This window comes from Melanotaenia boesemani, chromosome 19 (genome assembly GCF_017639745.1).
Source record: "Melanotaenia boesemani isolate fMelBoe1 chromosome 19, fMelBoe1.pri, whole genome shotgun sequence".
Taxonomy (NCBI): Eukaryota; Metazoa; Chordata; class Actinopteri; order Atheriniformes; family Melanotaeniidae; genus Melanotaenia; species Melanotaenia boesemani.
In genome coordinates, this window is record NC_055700.1 from 18951791 (window position 1) to 18965907 (window position 14117).

General features: G+C 36.8%; 1 protein-coding gene across 2 annotated transcripts in view; it reads right to left on the reverse strand.

Moving 5' to 3' along the window:
* The window catches only part of LOC121629519 (matrix metalloproteinase-17-like), an 80433-nt gene that overhangs the window by 18049 nt on the left and 48267 nt on the right, over positions 1 to 14117 (reverse strand). For both annotated transcript variants that reach the window (XM_041969133.1, XM_041969134.1), the window contains exon 4: positions 13203 to 13489. In XM_041969133.1, the coding sequence (XP_041825067.1) occupies positions 13203 to 13489 (287 nt within the window). The remainder of the gene's footprint in view (positions 1 to 13202; positions 13490 to 14117) is intronic.

Sequence of the window (14117 nt, forward strand, 5' to 3'; positions counted from 1 at the left end):
GAGTTCCTTGGTGGCTCAGCTCAAGTCAGCATTCAGTTAACCTTGAGTTAGCCTCAGCTTGGGACAAGCACTCGTGCTTAAAGTATTCACCTGGGGTATCCAGGAGACAAATGCCAAGCCTTATCTACAGGAGCACATGGTGCAGGTGAACAAAGGGAGAACAGAGAAAAAGAACAGAGGCTCAGAGCAGAGGATCTACCATGTCATCGTATTTATGGTCTATGTGAAGCTGACAGTAATCTGACTGTGGACAGATTCAGAGCAAAAATAATTGTGTGAATGAACCACTTTCATTTTGGAGGGCAGGGAAATATACACACAAAGTAGAGTTTTGTGTAGCTCTGGAGTTGAATTCTCAGGGGTTCAATCTTTGTTCTTCCAGATTCACCAGTGACCCTCTAGGCAGCTTTGTATAAACCCAAATGCTTCCACTGCACTGTGTGAAGAATAGAAAAATAGCTTCATTCACACAGCTACACCTTTCCTGGCTGCTACTCCTGCAGTCCTCAATGCACAATGCTTTGGTCTTAGTCAGGAGGACATATAAAAGAGTTATATCTGAAAAAGCATGGACAGCACAGACAAAAGTAAAAAGGAACTAGAAAAACCCCATATTTCCATTTATTGCCCTCTTCTCTTTATTTTAATGAATTTTGTTTTAATCCAAATTGTGAAAGTATTTTTTTTTTTCCATTTTTTCTGTTGGGATGACAGAAAATAAGAAGGTCTGAGCTGCAGAATCCCAGGCATTGTGTGAGGGGGGGATTGTGGATTTATTCCAGTTGATTGTATAGTTTTATAGTTTCTCAGATATTTTTGAGATGTTATTAATGACATAAAATGTTTCCTATACTAATCTTTTGGATTCTATAAATGTAATTAAATATCATCAGCATATAAACTAACTTTGTGTTGTGTATTATTAACAGATTCTCCATTGATTGTGCTATGTCTTATTGTTTATGCAGTGTAAGTGTAAATGTGTTTGAGGTGATTCCATTAATTGTGATGGTGGCTCTGGGAGTAGTGTAGTGTTTTATCCAATAAATAAACAACTCCCCAAAGCCTAACTTTTAATGAGTATGAAATAATAAAGTCCAGTTAACCTTCATCAAATGTTTTTTGGTGTCAATCATTTGATGACTGTGTCAATTTGTGATTGCTGAGAGGGACTGACGAGCAGACGAGGGTCTGCTGCGTTTCTTTTATTAATGAAGCCTGTATGATTGGGGTGGATGAGATGATGAAATGGGGGTCACTGTTTCTATTCTTGAGGCTGATTTTTAGATCTGTATTTATTAATGGAAGGGGTCTGTACTTGCTGGGATGAGATGAATCTTATTCTGGTTGTTAAACAGTAAATAAAGCTGTATTCATACGAGATGATATTTGGGATTGACCTGCGCACAAGTCTGATGAATAATGGTGAAAGTATATTCCAAAAATGTTTATAAAATTAATCAGGGAAAGCATCAGGTCCAGGTCATTTACTGTGATTTTTTTTTCTTATGAATATTGTTTTTTTGTTACCTTGCTTTTGAGTGCCCAGTAGTTTTTCCACAAGGTTTAATCACCTGATCTTACAGCAGCATGTTTTGTCTCATCTTGGTGGATCAAACAAGTTATAAATTTGTCATCCAGCCATTGGGTAAATGATCTTTTAACACTAAATTTCTTTATAGGTGCATGTTAATCAGCTACCTTTTGTACCGAATCCGTAAACTAATTCAATACAACGTTGGTGTCATTTATAGCATAAATTAAATCATCATCAATACATTTATTTTCGCTGAAATATTATCTAGGATCTATGCATTACAACCTCAGGCCCAGTCATATATATATATATATATATATATATATATATATATATATATATATCCTGGCATTGTAGGTACATTAATCATATGAGTTAGATTTCATATACTCGTTGTTAGAGGTAATCTTTCATTTAATGAGCAGTTTATATTAAACACTCCCAGTAAATATATTTCATTGTCTATGTCGGTTATTTTTTAGAGGCATAGTACAAATATAATTTGTATACTGTGTGGAAGAACTAGGAGGTCAATAGCAACACCCCACAATTATGGGTAATAAATGAATTTGGAGCCAGAGTATTTCTACAGAAGAGCTCATCAAGTCATTTCAGACTCTAACTGGGATGTGATTCTCTACATAAACTCCCACGTGGTTGTTTCTGTCATGTCTGTGACCAGGTATTCCCACCTCAGAATCCAGTTGTCTAAATGAGTTTCACATATTGCCATAATATTAAATTTATTATCATTTACAAAATGCTCTTGTATAACTTTTGCAAAGATCTTATGGTTTGTGTTACAATAAGCCGACTGAAAAAGTGATCCAAATGTTAAATACACACATTTCTTTGTTAAACAAGTCTTTTCTCTATTTCTGTGGGGCAGCAAAGAAAGTGACAAAAGACCTCAACAATACACCACTTTTCTCACAAATCCAACAGGTGCCCCTGTCAATGTCTAAAAGCTCTAATGCTACTAAATGTTAAAGTCATTTTCTTTTATTTTTTAATTATTATTATTTTCCTTTAGTCTTCAACAAATGGCATTTTCTTTTAACACAGTGAATATCTAAATTACTGCATATTTTTCTGTCCATATAACTCTTTTGCACGTTGATTTCTTGTTTATTTAAACATTATCAAACAATTTTATGTCAAACGTTATTACGCTAATACATTTTCTATGTATATTTTGCCTGCGATCAGTTTTCTATAAAGAAGGCATTATTTCATTTGCATTATTCCTAAAGAATTGTAATATACAAATATTTCTACTCTTATTTTAAGTCGAGCATTTGCTCTTGCAATGTTTTCTGTTATCAGTCTATGAATGTACAGTTTGCAACAAAACTTTTCACACACCTTGGAAAGTAAGAATTAAATGCATTGTTGTGGTGTAAAAACTAACAGGATGCAATAACAGGATAATCCCCTCTTAATCCTGTTTGCACTTAATCAGCTGTGACGGACCTCCCTGCAAACAGTTACTCAAATTAAGACAGCCACAACCAACCAAATGACTGTGTTGTGCTTTAGGCTACATTAACAAGTTGGCTGTTTTGTCATTAATGTGTTTAATCCTATTTTTCAGCAATACCTAATATTATATTAATAAGTAGTTGTGTATATTTCAACAAATAAACAGCTGCTTGGGCTTACATTTTAGAAGAAGCTATTCATTTCTGTTAATGTTTTACAGTATCTGCATGGTTTTGTCTATCAATCCACACATTTGCTACACTACCTTATTCTAATGCAGGGAGGCTTCCAGCAGCTATCAGGCCAGAGGCAGGGTACACCCCAGAGGGGTTGCCAGTGTAACTGGATTTAGAAAAAGTTCAGTAGATAAAGTTTCTTGAAAAACTCTTTCGTTCTTCTTTTTTTATATACAGCTTTAATAACTTTGGAGGTTTTTTTATTGTCTATGGATTCTGATCCAGTTGCTATTTTCTGAATCTGAATTGTTCTGCACTCAGTCTTTTTTTTTTCTATGCTTTCTTCCCTTTATTGAATAATTCTACTCCTCTACAGATGGCATCGGTCTGTAAAGACACATTGCAATACATAGATTGAGTTAAAGGTTTAAACCCATTTAAACAATACTGAATTACCCCTAAAAGCATGATGTAAGCTAATCAGACTGAAGCCTACCATTTCTCACATACAGTATATCAATGATTCTGCAATAATTCTTGTAATTTTCTGAAGCAAAACCAACATTTCCATTCAAAAATTCATCTAAACACCAGAAAAGGACTAAAGATGATCAGGTTAGACAAAGATGATCTTAAATATTCCCCAGCAAGACATTTAAAAAACATAATCTTTATAGATGCAATCTGAAAAAAAAACAACAAAAAAACAAAAACAAAAACAAACAAACACACAAACAAACAAAAAAGAAAGAAACTACATAACATCAATCCCTTGAACTCAGCAGAGATATTATGTTGCACATTTTAGAGATGGAAGCAAAACATGGAGCTTGTACAAAGTAAAAACTTTTGGGTCAACAAAGGTCTAATCTCATAAGATTTGTAAAGTTTCCAAAATGTCCTCACAGCCAAATGATTATTTATCTGTTTTATTGCCATGGCAGTTAACATTTAACAGGATATCCTGGACATAGTTTATCAATGTATCTGAATTTCTCTCAGTATCATGTTGGATATCAACAATATTGAATTCAGTACATGAATTAAATGAACATCAATGAGTCAAAGAAACCCAACATGAAGTGTGCATGCTTAAAAAAATCAGACGACTATTCTAGCCATTAAACTGGATCACTAAGAGACATGTGCAACATCCTATTTAAAAGTCAGGATTAATAAATTCAACCTGAGTGGGAGAATGAGAGTAAAAACAAGGAAACTCTGACCCATGCATAAGAACATTTTGTTAATGGGAAAGTGGCAATGCAGGCATTGAATATTAATGTAAAAGTTATGTTGCTAACAGATCCATTCTATCATAGACACTCAGTGTCATTTTTACTTGTTCCATAAACACATTTTACTTAAAAATGACTGAGACTAAAATCACAAGTTAATTTCCATAAATATCGAACCACCAAACTGCCATTTCAACTGAGAGAGGAGAGCTGGTCTGAAGCTGCTGACCCTTGTAGTCAGCTTTAAAGTGCTGTTGTAAGTTGTTGAATTACTAGTATGGTCACACACTGTGGCAAGATTCAAGGAAATCTGTCTTGTCTTTCCCGGATATTAAGCATTAGGCCTTTTCACCCCAGCTGTGTTACCTTTACTATCAAATAATAATATAATTATCATCTGATAAAATTCAACATAAAATGAAATGGCACCAATAGATGGAAGAACAGCGTGTCACCATTTTAATAAAATCTTGTAATACTTTACATATATCACAGGTACAGTTTACATGCAGCTTTTGAAAATTACAGCAATCAATCATTGTTATAGCTTCCTGGTAGCTGTTTTGCACTTTGCTCTCACCTTTACACAAAATGCAAGGACACATGCTTGTGTGCAGACCTTCACGCAGCCAACAGTTCGTTGACCCCGACTGATAATTCGCATAGGTCAAATGCTAATAGGTTGTATTAAATCCCTCTTCACTCAGCAGTTGTGCTATATCAGCAAAACATACAGTGGTTGAACACATTTCCATCTCCAACTCATCCCATTCTGACTTTGCATCAGTTTTCAGTACATTAAGCGCCTCTTTACCTTCATGTTATGATGCACAGGGAACTCCTCTACAGCTGTTACTATGTATGTGACAAAATGCCATTGTTTAGCACTGGCTTCTTAACATGGATGACACAGATCACATGTGGAGGTCAGAGGGGAAGAGGAAAAACACCTCACTTGGAGGCATGGGAATCATGTTTAAATTCAACATTGACACTATTTCCATTTATTTTTGCTTCTGGTTTTTATTGTTAATTCCTTATTTCTACTGTAAGGTTAGTACCTTACCACCTCTGCCAACCCTGCATGTCCAAAAGTGATGCTTTCAGGGTATTTTTTCATCCCCGTTTTTTGGTACATCAAGGATTGGGAGTGTGACGTCCTTTAACTGCTCCTGTGATTGTGATTTTTAAATCAGTTTGCTGTGAAATGCTGGATATGTGGAGAATTCTAAGGAAACCAGTGTTCATGTACCAAGAAAATGTGTGTCCTACAAACACCTTAATTTGTGAAACAGGAAGAAAAGAAATATATATTTGCAAAAACGGGTGTTTTTATTCCCTATAAAGAAAACAATATGAGCAGGTTTAATTCTGTTCATCATGATCTAGTGTGCATTGAAGAAATAAACATGGGTCTGTAAGGGTGGGATACTAAGCACACTTTACAACTCTAACGTGATGTATAAAGGGATCATAGCCTGAAGATGTGCATGCAAATGGTTTCATAAATCTGAATTCCTTTTGCTAGAAGCCTCTCTGCTCATGTTTGTTGACTTTTAGTTTATATGCACTATTTTACAAATGAGGGTTGAGATTTTTCTGCACCTAAACGTGTGTTTTCACCCCATCAACACACTCAGAAAAAATGTAATGAAAAAAAAAAAACAAAAACTCAAACACCTGCTTAATGATGCTTTTGTTTTAGTCAGGGTAATCATTTTGCAGAACAGATTGCAGGCTGAGTGATAATTAATAGCAGCAATCTGCTGCCTGTCAAAGCAAAACAACACTTCCAGACCTCGATCTCACTGAGATTCCACCTCACATGACTTCTAATGGATGCAAGAGCCATCAATCTACACAGCAGGGGTGAACTGTTCTACCAAATGTGGTGCTTAATTTCTACTATTCAGCATCATCGTACACATTAGGGGATGGCCTTAGCGGACCTGGATTTAGAGTCCCACTGAGAACAATGCACTAGGAAATGGGGGGAATGGAATTAGCAAAGGCAATTACTCAGCTATGGTTTTGTCTGATAAGTTTTTTTTTTCTAAGGATGATTAAATAGCCCCACAATCTGCTGAGGCTTTAACACTCAACTTTTACCTTCAGGGCTGACCTAACAAGGTTGCATTCTTTCAAGAGATTATCATACTTCTGAATAAGTTGCTAAGAACAACAATCTAGGAATCTGCGGTCGGAGAGCTTGTTGTACAAGTTCATGGATATGTAGAAGGAGTGATAATGCGTCAGCTAAGGAACGCCTCACAGAGAAGCGTATGACAAGGGAGGAGGATGCAAGATAGCAGCAAGGTGAGACTGGCAGAGTGTGACGTGAAGAAATTAGGAACTGTTTAATTAACTTTTTTTCCATGAGCCTCAAAGCATTAGTCTGGCAGTCTCAGAGTGGCAGAGAAAGCAAATTCAACATCTGAACAAAGCATTAAAATCTGGAGGCGAGTTTAACTTCACTCAAACAAACCTTACAGAACTCTGAAAGTCTCTGACTCCCACTAAATATGCAGTTAGAGACATTTAATCAAACTTTTCTCTTTTAAAGATTTAACATTAAAAAAATAGCCATTTTCTTGTTTTTACAGATAAAATACAATAAAAGGTTTGATTAAGTAGATAAGATGGGGGTGGTTAGGGGATTAATCACTGGAGAATTGTCCTCGAAAATTTACAATGGAATCCAAATTTCTCTTTTTTCCCCCACAGTGACAGTTCTAACATAACCATCCCTCAGTCGCTCTCAATTATTCATGGTGGTAAATTCTAAATCTTCTTCCAAATCTGCACTTGAAAATACATCAAAGGACAATTATTTTGCAGTAAATAAAGTTATCAGTGTAACTTAGTGGTTGTTAGAGCCTAAATACCCATTTCAGACACAACTATAATGTGCAAGAGTCTGATTATTGTAACAGAAGAAAAAAAAAAGACAGTCATGCAGTTGAGCTCACACCTTTGACCTTCTCTTCCTTCAATCTTCCCATCAATCAAACCTCCATCTACACAGCTGTTGCAGGCCCTGCCATCACTTCACACCCACACTCAGCCGTGCGCTAATGCTGCATACATTGCCTACTTGTCCTGCCTCTGCTGCAGCCTAGTAGGAGGTCTAATTGGAGCAGATTGAGCGGCTGTCCTGCAACATATGGTTCACAGCCCTGACAGTGAAAAAAAGAGGGAGATCAACACAGGTCCCAGCCCCATCACAGACTCACCAGCTGGGTCACGCTGTAAATGCACTTCTCAATCCCTCATGCTGGGGTCAAAATGCACCACGGGTTGCTGAATACTTTCTTTGTTGAGGATAGCAGTGAGTAGAATGGAAATATGTTAGCCAGGCATTGGGTTTCTATTAAACAAAGGAGTAACATATTAACATATTAACTAACATATTAAGGGTAATACTAAAGAAACCCAGTTATGACCAAAATGGCAAACTTTATGGGACTTTATATAGCCATCAAGAACTAATCTTAAAAATAATCTCTTCAGCATCCCCAACATTTTTTCATTAAAAAAGATTAGAGAATACAGTATGTTCTCTGGATCTGACCTTAACACACACTATGCAGTTTTTAAAATGTTTATCGGTATCATATATTATGCTACTGATCTACAAAAGATACCGTGCATGTAGCTTAGCTACATGCACGGTATCTTTTGTAGATCTTTTGTAAACTTCTTTTTACTTATTGAGTCCATGAATTAAAATTTTTAGTCAGTTATATTCAGATACAATTAAATAAACCATGAAACTGCAAAATCCAGTTCTTTGATGTTTAAATACCAGATAAATTTTAAATTAAAAGATGGAGTTACCAGTAATAGCTAGCCTTTCTAAAATTAAGCTAAAAGTTAGGTGTATAGTTTAAAAAAGCACAAATAAAACCAAATTTCCATACATAGGCATTTATATTTATAAAACAAAGCAAAAAAGAAGACCTCAGAAAAATATCTTTTTTTAGGATGAAGCAAGAAAAGTGCATAATGTATTGATGCATCATGCACATGCAGTGCATCTAAATTGATCTATACTGTTCCCTGCGCAAGATGAATGCAATCTTAAAACTAAACAGTATGCTGTCTTTGCTGCAAAATCACTCATGTTGTCAATGCAACTGCTTCATAAAATGCTGCTTGCTTACTGATTTATCAGTTTTGCCTCCAGCTTGAGAACAGAAAACTGTTGTCATGAAACCATCTTTAATCCAGAAAATGCTGTATTTCAGATGGCTGACGGTGCAAAAGTGTTACATTTCAAAGTTGTGTGGTTCTGTTTCTTATAAAAAGTATTAAAAAGAAGAAAGAAGTTCACTTAAATTAGAGGAATACTGGCCTCATCACAGATCACTTTTTTAACTCCCTCATGTACTGACATCAGGGCTTTTTAGCAGATGTATTTTTACAGGATGATGGTAACAATTATCCCCTCTCTGCTTGGGTACTATTATAATTTTAATGTAAGTAAAACTAAAAGACATATATCAATTAACCATAAGCAGTAGGTGTAATTATTCCAAATAAAAGTCAAATTTTCTTTATTTTCTTACATTTTAGAGATTAAAAATAAATCTAATTACTATTCGACAGCTTTGCTACTTGATCTGTTTATTCTGAAAACATCTACAGATCAGTGTTTTAGATGTCATGTTACCACAAGTGCTTACTGTAAAACTCATAGCGCCCGTGTGGATCAAACTTCCTGGAAATAAAAATGCTGGAACTTTTTCCTGTTGGAAATAAGGAAGCTTTGCCAAAAACAAGGGAAATTAGACAGGATCTCACTTTCTTAATCAATAGATCTTCTCTTCTTCTTCCCACAGCTACTTCTGTGTAATATTTGGTATTTCGGACCTGGAGAGCTGCAGTCCTGTAAGTTTCGGATGTTTCCCTGTTCCAACACACCAGGTTCAAATGAACGAGTCACTGAGCAGAACTTGATAAGCTGTTGGATCCATTTAATTTGAATCAGGTGTGTTAGAGCAGGGAAACGTCTAAAATCTGCAGGACTGCAGCACTCTAGGGCCGATCCTGCCTACCCTTGTCCCAGGGTATGCACCTTCTTTTCTATTTATTCTTATTATTCATGGTATAAAATTAAAATGGTTCATGAATGCATCCTTTGGGTGCCATGAAACAGCACATATGCTTGTGTATTGTAAATTTGTTTCTGTCACTGTGGAGGGCTTTGCATACAATCAGTTGCAAGTACTTTGTAGAAAAGTTGTAAGTTGTAACCACAGTGTCTCTCATCCAAAGACAAGTGAAATTTTAATTTGGGACTCTTTTGTTGAATTATGGTTTCTGATGTTAACAGTGATCATTAACTACAAACTTTTTTCAGGGCTTTTTTCTAACTGATTCATCAGATATTATCATATTTTAGCCCTATATTCATTCTATCATTTGTATCTCTCTGAAAACCATCAGTCCAATTATCTACTGTCCATCCACTGTTAAAAAAGAAGTAAGACATGGAGGCAGCGAACAGAGGAAAGACAAGGATCAGTGTAAGTTCAGTCATGTAGATAAAAGGAAGAATAAAGGAAGCTAGTCAGAGAAAAGAGGAGCTAATGATTAATGCTGTCAGTCGTGTGACCGTGTTGAGACAGTCTCTGCCTGGTGATGCATTCAGGACAATAGATCACCCCAGCCGTTTTTATTCATCCGGATGAGTGGACCCATGAAGCTCCCCCACCTTTTCCCACTTGCCTGCTTCTTTCAACTTGAATAAAAAAAAAACAACAAATAAAGTAAATAAAAAAAGAAAATGACAAAAATGTTTGGAGACAAGAAGATGATCCTGTTGTGCCATCAAATTTTCTTTTGCACCAGAGAACACACACAGAAGATGCTTGTGTAATTTATGCATAATAATAAGATATTAAGGTCACTTAGTGTTAATTAGAAGTGTAAAAAAAAGTGAGTCTGTAATGTGGATATATTGTCTATTGTATTGTTGAGTGAACATTAAATGATAAACATTAATGAACAAATGAATTATGAGTCTGTGCTTATATACGGCTCTAAGACCACAGCAATGCTGTTTCTCAGGGTTGTTTGTATGGGAATGACAGATCTTTCTAAAACAAGCTCATCTATTTTTGATTGGCAAATTTTGATTGAGTTCCATTTAGAGACGCTGTCACTGCATCCTCATTTCAGATCTGCATGTCTCCCTCGGCAGGTAATCAAGCTCTCTGAAAACTGGTTGATGAGTGAAATCTGGCCAGATCATTGAGGAGAATATTGCACAAACCAGTTTATTAGCCTGCATGGCCCAAAACAAAAACATGCTGAATAAATGTCTTTCACCGGCTCATCACTGTCTTTGTGCTCACGACTGTATCAACATAATTGAAAGACAATGCTACTTTATGGTAATCATAATCAATTGTAAGTTGTTTATGATCCATTTTCATGATGAGGAGGAGCTGTTCAAATTACTTAATAAAACATAAGATGTACCTGACAGTAAAATGTGAAAATAACCCACCAAATATTTTTATGTTTGTAAAGATTACTCTTTCTTTCGCCCAAATCCATTTGCATTATTAAATGATCAAAAACAGATGATGGCGTTGTAACAGGTCCGGCCCATATGTTCATAAACCCTCTCAGCTGCCTAATTTTCTTAATAGTGTACAATAATTGACTTTACAAATAACAGGAAGTTTATTCTTATCATATATGCCAAACTGAGCATCTTAAATTGCACATCGCAGGTTCTCTGCATTGTATGCAATAGGTTTTCATTGTACTATTACTGAACATGTAAGCAATTTCACCATTTGGCCAGCTACCTCATACCACTAAAGTTTCTCTATCTTACAGAAACTCTTTCGTTCAGTCAATATCTGCCAGTCAGAATTAGTGTCTTGACATTATCACCAAGTGTCAAAATGTCATTTTGTAATGTGATAAAGCATTCATTCCCATTCAGTTTGTGATTGTATATGGTAGAGGAAGCATGGGCTGCATTTATATGGGCTCTTATATGGCAAATTTATATCAAGAACCTAACAGCAAGTAAAGGGACCCCTGCTTGGTCTCTGTGCATCATTAGCATCTAGGTAAAAGAAAACAAAAAGAAAGAAAGCACTTGAACACACCAGAAGGACCACATGCCACACAAAGAGCACACTACAAAGACCACAGTATGCTCTATGCAAGGCACAAGACAAAAGGGGGTATTAGTCTGTTAATTTAAGTAAACTAGCAGACTCACTCATTCTCTGCACTGCTTAGTCCATTACAGGTAAGCTGGAGCCTATCCCAGCATTAACAGGTGAGAGGCAGGGTCCATTGCAGGGGCAACACAAATAGGGACAAACGACCATTCACACTCGCACTCACTCCTAGGGAGAATTTAGAGTAATCAATTAACCTCACATGCATGTCTTTGGACGGTGGGAGAAAGCAAGAGAACCCACGCATACACGAGGAGAACATGCAAACTCCACACAGAATGGCCCTCAAGGTTCAAACCTCCCCCCAGCCCAGCCAAAATTCGAACCAGTGACCTTCATGCTGTGAGGCTTCGGTGCTAACCACCACACCACCGTGCAACCCAACTAGCAGACTAATAAAACTAAAACTTTTGATCAACCCTGGGAGTTTGATGATATGGTAAGTAGATACTTGTAAATACAAAGCATGACATGACATGTTGAGGAAAGCAGAGACAAAAAATAATATGGAAAGACTGTGCTGGGGGTGCCATGGATTCTCTGGCTATGCTGAAAAACCAATCAAACTCATTTCTCTCAGTGAGAGAACTGAGGCCAGTTCAACCTGCTGAATCAGTTGACGATACTATTGATGGGGCCTGACAGTGCAATAAACTCAGAGAGAGAGACATTCATTCATCTTTAGACATTACTGATGGCTGATTGTTAGCTTGGTAATTGGCTTGGTAAAAAAATGCATATACTGACCGTTCCATCTATGTCAGTAGCCAAGGAGAGAATAAAATTATTTGAGATTGTTTTTACCTTAAAAAAAAAAAAAAAAAAAACAACTTTACAAAACTTTAGCTTCTCTTCTTCCTGCAAAAACAGCTTGGACAGAGACGTCTGATGGTCTCCTGGCACCAGAACTCTGGTCCCGTTGGTGTCGGGCTTGGCCTGGTACATCCTACCAATGCTATTATCTATAATTGGATTGTGATCAGGGGAGTTTGGAGGCTGGGTCAATACCTTGCACTCTTTGTTGTGTTTCTCAAGTGGTTTGTGAGTGGTTTAGGCTGTGTGCTGTGAAACATTGTGCTGCTGTGCTTTGTAGAGTGCTGTTGCCACGGGAAATCAGGTCCTTGGTCTGCAACAATGTTTAAGTGGGTGGTACATGTTAAAGTAACATGCACATGAACGTTAAGACCCAAAATCTCTGAGTAGTACACTGCATTATAACATGATGATCAATTTAATTCACTTTACCTTTTGTCGTTTAACAGTTTATGAATGATAAAGGCAATAAAAATTATTAGAAAGAATCTGACCAAGATAATCAACTTCAAATGAAGCTTTAAACTCATTCAATAACAGTGAACCAAATTCTCTTTTTGATCATACACTACCGTTCAAAAGTTTGGGGTCACTTTGCCATGGGATTTAATAGGGAAGTGACCCCAAACTTTTGAACGGTAGTGTATACACATTAGAAATTCTGTATTTCTTGCACCACATGCTTTAAAATACTTGAAAATTCTCCCAGAGACTCCACATAACTACAAAAGATTAAAGCCTAACTCACCTGGTGATCTGAAGGTCCAGGCTTCATCATCATCAAAGTGTGTATCCCCAGCTGTGAACCTCTCACCGGGGAAAAATGCATGAGCTACTGTTCCCCCAGGCCCGTCAAAGGGGTATCCATCATTGTGATCAGCCTTGGTGAAGTCGATTTGAATATCTGCATCGCTGCCGGCCACCTCGTGAAAGTTCAGAGGTGCGATGTCGCTCCAGACCTTCAATGCGTAGTACATGAGGGCTCGGACGGTGTCTCTGCCCAGTAGGGCCGAATCTTTGGGGAAGGTTCTCACCCTGAGAAAAGGAAGGAAGGGGAGAATATATTACATAGAAAATGAGGATACAACAGGATAAAATGCACAAATAGAAGGAAACTGGGGAATTTAGAAGAAAAAAAAGGAAGATGATCCGGCTGATGAGGATGAAGTGGATGGGAAACTTGACAGATGAATGAGGTAGCAGTGGAGAGAAGAGAGGGCAATAGTTGGAGTGCATGAGTTTGACACATCTGAAATTACCGTGAAGGATATTATTTTTGTGAAGGCGAGTGTGTCAAGACGGTGAAAGGTTCAGTCAGATGAAGCAGCAAAAATCAAGTTTAGTGGTATTCTGGCATAAAAATGTGTCTCCGGTTTTGCACTGAGAGCCACGTCTGTCTTTCTGGCATAACATCAGGCTGCAACTGTGGGAGTCTTACCTACAACAGCAATATAAATACTTAGAGAAAATGTGAAGCAGACACAGAATGATGCTGAAAATGTGAAATAAAGCTATTTAACTAATCACTCCCCAGCCACTAGATACATCTCAGTTTAGATAAAAGTAGAGTTTATTATGTTTTAAGCAGGAACAATTGCTGAGAGTATACAAGGATCTAATATTAAATATATAGTATATATTTCTTACAGAATCTGTTGTGTGT